At 36.2% G+C, this 8,719-nt stretch overlaps 1 protein-coding gene across 1 annotated transcript in view; it reads left to right on the top strand.

The window, feature by feature from the left end:
• The window catches only part of LOC107602257 (uncharacterized), a 63,964-nt gene that overhangs the window by 37,656 nt on the left and 17,589 nt on the right, over positions 1 to 8,719 (top strand). The window contains exon 2 of the mRNA XM_016294714.1: positions 7,663 to 7,749. Within this exon, the coding sequence (XP_016150200.1) occupies positions 7,663 to 7,749 (87 nt within the window). The remainder of the gene's footprint in view (positions 1 to 7,662; positions 7,750 to 8,719) is intronic.

Below are 8,719 nucleotides of genomic sequence, written 5' to 3'. Positions count from 1 at the left end.
TATATATATATAACAGGATTTTTTTAAAGTTATCATGAATGTAATAACCATCATAGAATAATGAGTAAATAAATTGCAGAAAAATACTGTCAAGATGTGAAAAATCTTCTTCCATTCTAATGGTCTTTTAAAAAAGCTTAATTTACTTAAAGGTGACATATTGTCACGATAAGGGTTTTGTCTTGGTTCTCTCCGGACTCCATTCCCCATAAACCCCTACCTAGGAACTCATTATTGCACCACACCTGTTTCCTATCAGTGACACAGTCTGGTAAATCAGAATAGTGAGCGATGGCTAAAAACTCTCGAATATGGTTCTCCAATGATCGTGGACCCTGTTTAAGGGCTAATAAAATTCTTACCGTGTCCATACCTGGCCAATGTACACTCCCCACCATGGCCCTCTGATCCCGGGTTGATAGACAAGGCCGAGCGTTCAGAGGCAGCCTCCTTGCTTTGTTTCGGCCCAGGAGGTCGTTTGTGAACTGTTGTCCTGTCCCGACCCAGCCAAGGAGGCTGCCTCTGAACGCTCAGCCTTGTCTATCAACCCCAATGTTCTGTCTGTGTTGTCTGTCTCTACTCTCTCGTTGTTACAGAAGTGTACATTGGCCAGGTATGGACACGGCAATAATGTTATTAGCCCTTAAACAGGGTCCACAATCATTGGAGAACCATATTCGAGAGTTTTTAGCCATCGCTCACTATTCTGATTTACTAGACTGTGTCACTGATAGGAAACAAGTGTGGTGCAATAATGAGTTCCTAGGTAGGGGTTTATGGGGAATGGAGTCCAGAGAGAACCAAGACAAAACCCCTTATCGTGACACATATCATGAAAATCTGACTTTTCCAGGTATTAAGTGCTATAATCAGGTCCCCGGTGCATCTACCAACCAAAGAAATGTGAAAAAGATTAACCCAGTAACTTTGTTTTGGGAAGCCTTTTTCTGCAAGTGTCTGAAAAAACGAGCGCGTCTGATTTCGCTCCCTTGGTGACGTGGCAAATGGACCTCGTTATAATATTACCGCCCCTTAATCTGTATTCTGTAAGTTTCCAGTTCCACCCATGGCGCCATTATTGTGTTTTCGCAAGCGGTGTACTAGTTCTAATGCCATGGCGAAAGTTTGAGCAAAACATGCTAACTGTTCTGTCTTTGGCTCCACAGACGAGCACAGAACAATATATAGAGTCCCAGCCTCCGAGGAGATAAGAGAGCAGAGGATTTATTGATTTAATGTATATTGCTGCTGCCACACAGATCTAAAATAAACATGCAATTTATTTCCCAGATGTTTACCTTCACAGACATAACCAACTGTTTTTTAACGTAAACTTGTGTGTGAATGAGAACTTAGTTTAGTACTCACATGCTGTGACAGCCGCTTTCTGTCTGTGTGCTTCGGATGTGTGCGCTCAGAAAACCGTATATCAGAAGTTTAAATGCATATGGTTTAAAACGCATGATTTCAGCACGATAAACATGATAATCAGAACCAAAACCGATGTTTTTTAGCAGGTAGGAGAATAGCAGCTCTATTCTGGAAAAGGGGGCGGGGAGCAGCAGCTCATTTGCATTTAAAGAGACAGGCCAGAAAAACAGCATGTTTTTGCTTCCACTCAAAATAGGCATTTTCAAAATTATATAATAAATGATCTGTGGAGTATGAAACTGGAGCTGAAACTTCACAGACACATTCTGGGGACACCAGAGACTTATATTACATACTGTAAAAAGGGGCATAATATGTCTCCTTTAATGCAAAATGTATTTATTGATTGTACTGATTTATTTTGTTTTTACATTTAAAGTTAGTAAATTTAACTTCCTGAACATGTTTTTATGAGGTTTGCTCTTTGTGAAACACCTGAGTTTGATTTTTTTTTTTTGAATTTGTATTATTTCCTCCATACAAATTGCTGAACTCCATTGATTAATTTTATTTTTTGTTTTGTTTTGTGGTTAATCATTATCTCCATGACATTTTTATGAGATTCTGTTTATTCTTTTATTTTGTGAAGCACTTGAGGTTTGCATTTTTCAGACAACATTCTCTCTTTTTTTCCTTCATATATATATATATATATATATATATATATATATATATATATATATATATATATATATATATATAATGTGTGTGTGTGTATTTATTATTTTAATTTTTTCTTCAATAAAAGCTGATTGAATGCATTGATTGTGGTTATGATGGAGTAATTGCTGCTTAAAAATTCAGCTTTATTATAAATTACATATTTAAAATGCATTACGTTGAAAACATTGTGTAGTAATATTTCACAATATTATTGTATTTACTGTATTTGTGATCACATAAATGCAGCCTTGGTGAGCAGGAGACTTCTTTCTAAATAAATAAATAGACAAACACACTTCAAATTTTTGGTAGTGTAAATAGAAAGATTTGATGCTGCAAACTTTGGCAAATATAGTGAATATTCTTCCTCCAAAGCACTCATTGTAGAGAACAGTGTACTCAGTCATTTCTCAAAGCCCACTTAAAAACATATTATTTATATTTATATTTACAGGCTGTCATATCTGTTCAGTTACATGTATGAAGTCAGATGGATTGAGTCCTTTGCTTAAGAAGAACTGTACTCATTTTCTGACTGTAAGTAGATACAATGGCTGTGATCATACTGTGATTGACACTTCTGGATCAACGAGAAATACAAATATAGAAATTTCTTCCACAGTCATGCTAAGAAATATACATGCCAAGAAGAAGGACACAGCTATATTTATTTGTTGATAAAGTGCTGCATCCATATTTCCTCTAAAGCACCAGAGCTGGTATAGTGATTATTAATGCACATATCTGCTTTGCCATTGCAGTGCATTAAGAAAAAAATTCCGAGCAGTCTGTATTCCTAAAGCTAGCATCTACAACTTATTTTTAGTTGCTGCTCTTTAAAATTGCTGTGCTGCATATCTGAGATTTGAAGCTGCATAACTGACAAATATAAACTTAGAGTTGGCACCCCTAGTATTCACCTCTTTTGAGTTGTACACGGGGAATGCCAAAAACATATTTTGTACGCTTCAGCCAAAATTAAATCTGTGTCATTGTGTTAGATAATAAAATATTAAAAGTGGAATGACTTCATATATTCATTAAAATCACCTTGGGACCAGCTGTTATATATTTCATATATAAAACTCAATTGAATCTAAATATACAATTCTTACCACAGGGTTATTGAAGTTAAAATAGAACTTATACCATATGTTGCTAATAAATAAATGAATAAAATAAAATAATGAAATAGAGTATAAAAACTTTACCTTATTTTGTTTCAGCTAGTTGCCAAGGCAACGTTTATTATTTATATTTATTAACTTGATGTACTTAAAATAACTAAATATAAAATAGAAATGAATAAAAACTATGTAGAGATGTGAGGGGAAAAGCTAATAAAAAGAAAAGGTAACAAAAAAAATACTAAAGCTAAAGTAAAATGAAAATGAAAATGGAAAAATAAATATATAAAAAATAACAACTATAATAGTGTCTCAATGACTGGCACTGACTGAATATATACTGTATATTAAGCAGTATTTCTAAAATATGAAGCATTAGGACACAGGCTTTTAATCGGATGGAGCGGAAGGCAATGCTAACTGAACAGCAAAAATGATTACAAAATCAATGCAGAATACATTAGTTCCTGGTCTCTCCTCCACAGCTAATTCAGGGGTTAGCATCACATGAACCACAAATAGATTTATTGCTTTCAAACTGATCCCCATGCTGTTAGTCAGCAAATTCAGATGTTCCACAGCCAGCTGGGATCTAAAAATATGCTCGGGACACCTGGGAATATGCTGCTCATTCGTGGAAAAGATCATTTTAATAGGGGCATCGTTCTGTAACTTAGCACTGCTTACAATGAGATGCACAGCAGATCAAACGTCGCAAGCTACTAAAAAAACGAATCACATAATTACACTCTATATAACATACTGTATAAACACATGAAAGAGATAGTTCACCCCAAAATACAAATATCACGGTTTTGATATTTAATACCTATTAAAGTTAGGTATGCTATTCATCCTGCACAGTTTGTGGCACTGGCATAAATGATACCTGAAGTGTGCTTCTACTTTTATAAGTGATTTACTGTTTTTAAAATGGATGAAATCTCAGAGAGCCATGATTAGGGACCTTAATATAAGCAATCACTAAAAAAAGAAAAAGAAAAACTTAGAAACTAAACAGAGGACAGAGGAGCCTCTTAAAGAAGAAGTTACAGGTCTGTGAGAGCCAGAAATCTTGCTTGTTTGTAGGTGACCAAATACTTATTTTCCAGAGGAATTTACCAATTCATTCTTTAAAAATCCTACAATGTGATTTTCTGGATATTTTTTTCTCATTTTGTCTCTCATAGTTGAGGTATACCTATGATGAAAATTACAGGCCTCTCTCATCTTTTTAAGTGAGAGAACTTGCACAATTGGTGGCTGGCTAAATACTTTTTTGCCCCACTGTATATACAAGTTTGGGGTCAGTGAGATTTTTAAATGTTTTTGAAAAAAGTCTATTTTGCTCACCAAGGCAAAAAGAAAAAAAAGTAAAAACAGTAATATTCTGAAATATTATGACTTAAAATAGCTGTTTTCTATTTTGATATATTTTAAATTGTAATTTATTTCTGTGATGGCAACGCTGAATTTTCAGCATAATTACTCCAGGCTTCAGTGTCACATGATCCTTCAGAAATCATTCTAATATGCTGATTTTCTGCTCCAGAATCATTAAATATGTTGAAAACGTGTGCTGTTTGTTGTTGTGCATACTTAATATTTGTGGAAATCGTAATACATTTTTTCAGAAGGGCAGCATTTACTTAAAATAAAAACCGTTTGTAACATTATGAATTTCTTTAAAAAAAATTACCTTCTAATACTAGCGTTCTCTATTCTTTTTCTATTCTATTACTGAAATAAATGAACTTTTCCACGACATTCTAATTTATTAAGATGCACCTGTACTTGTTTTATTTTTATTTATTATAAAAAGTACCTTCTAATACTAGCGTTCTCTATTCTTTTTCTATTCTTTCGACTTGTTTTCTTTTTATTTATTATAAAAAATGGCTCTCTAATACTAGCGTTCTCTATTCTTTTTCTATTTGTTCGACTTGTTTTCTTTTTATTGATTATAAAAAATGACCTTCTAATACTAGCGTTCTCTATTCTTTTTCTATTCGTTCGACTTGTTTTCTTTTTATTTATTATATAAAAAAACTTGCTACGTTTACTGTGTTAGACTAAGCGAGACTTGTTGCAGCCCTTACATATTATTGCTCTTTTGTTGGTTTTATTTGCTTCTATTGTCCTCATTTATAAGTCGCTTTGGATAAAAGCGTCTGCTAAATGACTAAATGTAATGTAACGTAAATGTCTTTACTGTTGCTTTTAATACATTTAATGCGTCCTTTCTGAATAAAAGTATGCATTTCTTGACTACTTGAAGATTTGTATGTGCGAGAACTATGCAAGTTCCCGCACATACAAATAACAAATCCTGCCATTATCTGGGTCATTCATGGCTATTTTAAGAACTTTTTTCTTGCTGGCCAGGTTTTCGTAATGACACTTGTTAAGAGCAAATATTATGTTCTTACACTGAGATTGTAATGGCATGCCTTTGAAAACACTGAACAAACTCTTTAGTCACTATTTAAAGAACGGCCACAAGCTTTGTGTCTTTCTATAGAACGAAAAAAAGAAGGTGATAAACACCAACCAATCAAAATATCACACAGGCCTTGAGCTAGAATAGTGGTTGCAAACCCAAGCGGTTTTTCATAGTAGCCTACCTTGGTGCCACAACATTTTCTACAACAGGAATAATTTTTTATTTTTTTTTATCTCCAACACAGAGATACAATGTGCACACTAAATATTCCAGGCAACACATTAAAAGAATAAATACATTAACACCAGATATATGAAGTCAAAGCAAACAGGTTTCCAGAAGCAGCAACAACTTTTGAGCTTATACAGCTGCCTTAAGGAGTTTAGTTTAAATAGTTGTATTATTAGAAGGTCTTCTTTCTGGCCCTAGAAGAGGAGAATCATCAGGGCTGGACTGGTGCTAAAATTCAGCCCATCTGGCCCATACAGTCCCCCATAAATGTTTTGCTGGAGTTAGGGCAATTGGAAAAATTTATTTATTAATAAATAATGGACAAAAACAAATTATAGTTTTGAGTACTTAAAATGCATTTAACAATATTAAAGCAGCACTATGTAACTTTTTCTGTGTTCAAAATTAGCAAAATGTGTATAATGAGTACATCATGATTTAATCTTCCAAACCGCGTTTTTGTCTTATTCCGAATCGCTACGGTACACTTATAATAAGTACTTCTATTTGGACTATTGTAGCCTGGTCGGGTCGTCGCCTCTGCGGAGGAACACATACCTGCGTGAATTGCCATAGACATAAACTTAGAGAAGTAGCTCCAGTTGGAATGTTCTTCCGCGGGATGTATGCAGTTCTGTTTATTAACCGCTAGAGCGCCAAAAGTTGCATAGTGCTGCTTTAATATTCGATTATATCGGAAGCTCTTAATTATTGAATTCATATTTTTCTGCAGTTAAAGTTTATTAGAACTATTAAATTGTCCTTTGTAGTTGCCCTAATGAAAAGCTAATTCTTGAATCCAGAGTTAACTATTAGTAAACCTTTATAAAAAATTGCCTTTATTTGAACCAATATTTAATAGGCTATAAGTATCCTATTACAATTTTTGTGACATTAATAATAAATATAATTAACCGATTATCTACAGTGTCAGTAAATGCATGTTAAATAGCCTAGGTGTGGTGCTGTGGATTAAATTGCTTATTTACAGTTTTGTACAGTTTACCTCTACACTTCAGTTTACATATGGTTGGTGCTGTTCAATCTGGTTTCCGCTAGCTTCACCACAGAGACTTTACTGTTCAAATATAGCCTAAGTGTCGTGTGTGGAATAATGGGCAAGCGCTGCTTATTGTCACTTCAATAGAGCGGCGAGCTGCAGTCGTTGTCAGCGCTGTGCCGGCGGTAGAAACCGGTCCGGTGTGGTCCAGCTGGTCTCTTGCGCTGCACGGTTTAATCAGATAACTTAGTGCTGTTTCATCACTTGGCTATTAGTGTTTGTTTCCCATGTGCTACAGTAAAGCCGAGGCGATTAAAAGATACCCACAACTACAAGTAGCATACAAAGACATTTTAATCGCTCATATCTTTTGGACTGAAATAGCGCAGACACTAATATGTGGGGGTGTGGTGGGATTTCGGCAATCGGCAAACTGGGAAAAGCTCCGGTGCTCCCGATGGCCAATCAATTCTAGGTCTAATTTTCCTTTCCTCCACAGCCAATCACCTCAATCTGCGGGCCCTGGGGCTTCAGCCCCGCCTAGCCCTTATGTTAATCCGGCCCTGTTTTAAAAAAGACTGTTTTTCTGTTTATAAATATGATACATTAATGGTTCAGTGAACACCAGTTTTATATGGTCTTGTGATGCTAGCAGCTGAACAAATCAGGATTTCACTGAGCTTGAGTAATTGGGCGATGTGTGCGATCATAACAAGAAACTATCCCTGGTGACAAGCATGTCTAATCCTTCACCCGTATAAAATCAGATGGGAAAGCTCTGCAGTTCATTCAGGCGGAGAAGATGTTCTACGAAGTGGCATTGATCGAGCTCACCTCGCTGCAGGCCAGCACAGGCAGGTCCACTTTTTATGGATTTACTTAAATGCTTATTTTATGGCACTGTTGAGTGGACATGTGACTCTTTGGTCAGCATGTATCATACTATATTAGACATTTTCATCATCGCTATGTACAATAATGTATTTAGGCAATATCACACAAACAAGGCATTCAGAACAGCAGCTTGATTCAGAGAGTGTGTTTTATACATCTACTTTAGACAGTGTCCAAACAAATCCAAACAAATCCAAAGCTAAATCAACTACACTGAACAAATTTTTCATGGGGGCAAAAAGATCTAAGACTTTTTCTATGTACATAAAAGGCCTATTTCTCTCAAATATTGTTCACAAAGCTGTCTAAATCTGTGTTAGTGAGCACTTCTCCTTTGCAGAGATAATCCATCCACCTCACAGGTGTGGCATATCAAGATGCTGATTAGACAGCATGATTATTGCACAGGTGTGCCTTAGGCTGGCCACAATAAAAGGCCACTCTAAAATGTGCAGTTTTATCACACAGCACAATGCCACAGATGTCGCAAGTTTTGAGGGAGCGTGCAATTGGCATGCTGACTGCAGGAATGTCCACCAGAGCTGTTGCCGGTGAATTGAATGTTCATTTCTCTACAATAAGCCGTCTCCAAAGGCGTTTCAGAGAATTTGGCAGTACATCCAACCGGCCTCACAACCGCAGACCACGTGTAACCACACCAGCCCAGGACCTCCACATCCAGCATCTTCACCTCCAAGATCGTCTGAGACCAACCGCCCGGACAGCTGCTACAACAATCGGTTTGCATAACCAAAGAATTACTGCACAAACTGTCAGAAACCATCTCAGGGAAGCTCAACTGCATGCTCGTCATCCTCATCGGGGTCTCGACCTGACTGCAGGTCGTCGTCGTAACCGACTTAAGTGGGCAAATGCTCACATTCGATGGCATCTGGCACATCTGGAGAGGTGTTCTCTTCATGGATGAAT

This window comes from Sinocyclocheilus grahami, unplaced genomic scaffold (genome assembly GCF_001515645.1).
Source record: "Sinocyclocheilus grahami isolate Dianchi unplaced genomic scaffold, SAMN03320097.WGS_v1.1 scaffold323.1, whole genome shotgun sequence".
NCBI lineage: Eukaryota > Metazoa > Chordata > Actinopteri > Cypriniformes > Cyprinidae > Sinocyclocheilus > Sinocyclocheilus grahami.
The sequence above is the reverse complement of the archived record's forward strand: the minus strand, read 5'-3'. Positions and strand labels throughout refer to the sequence as shown.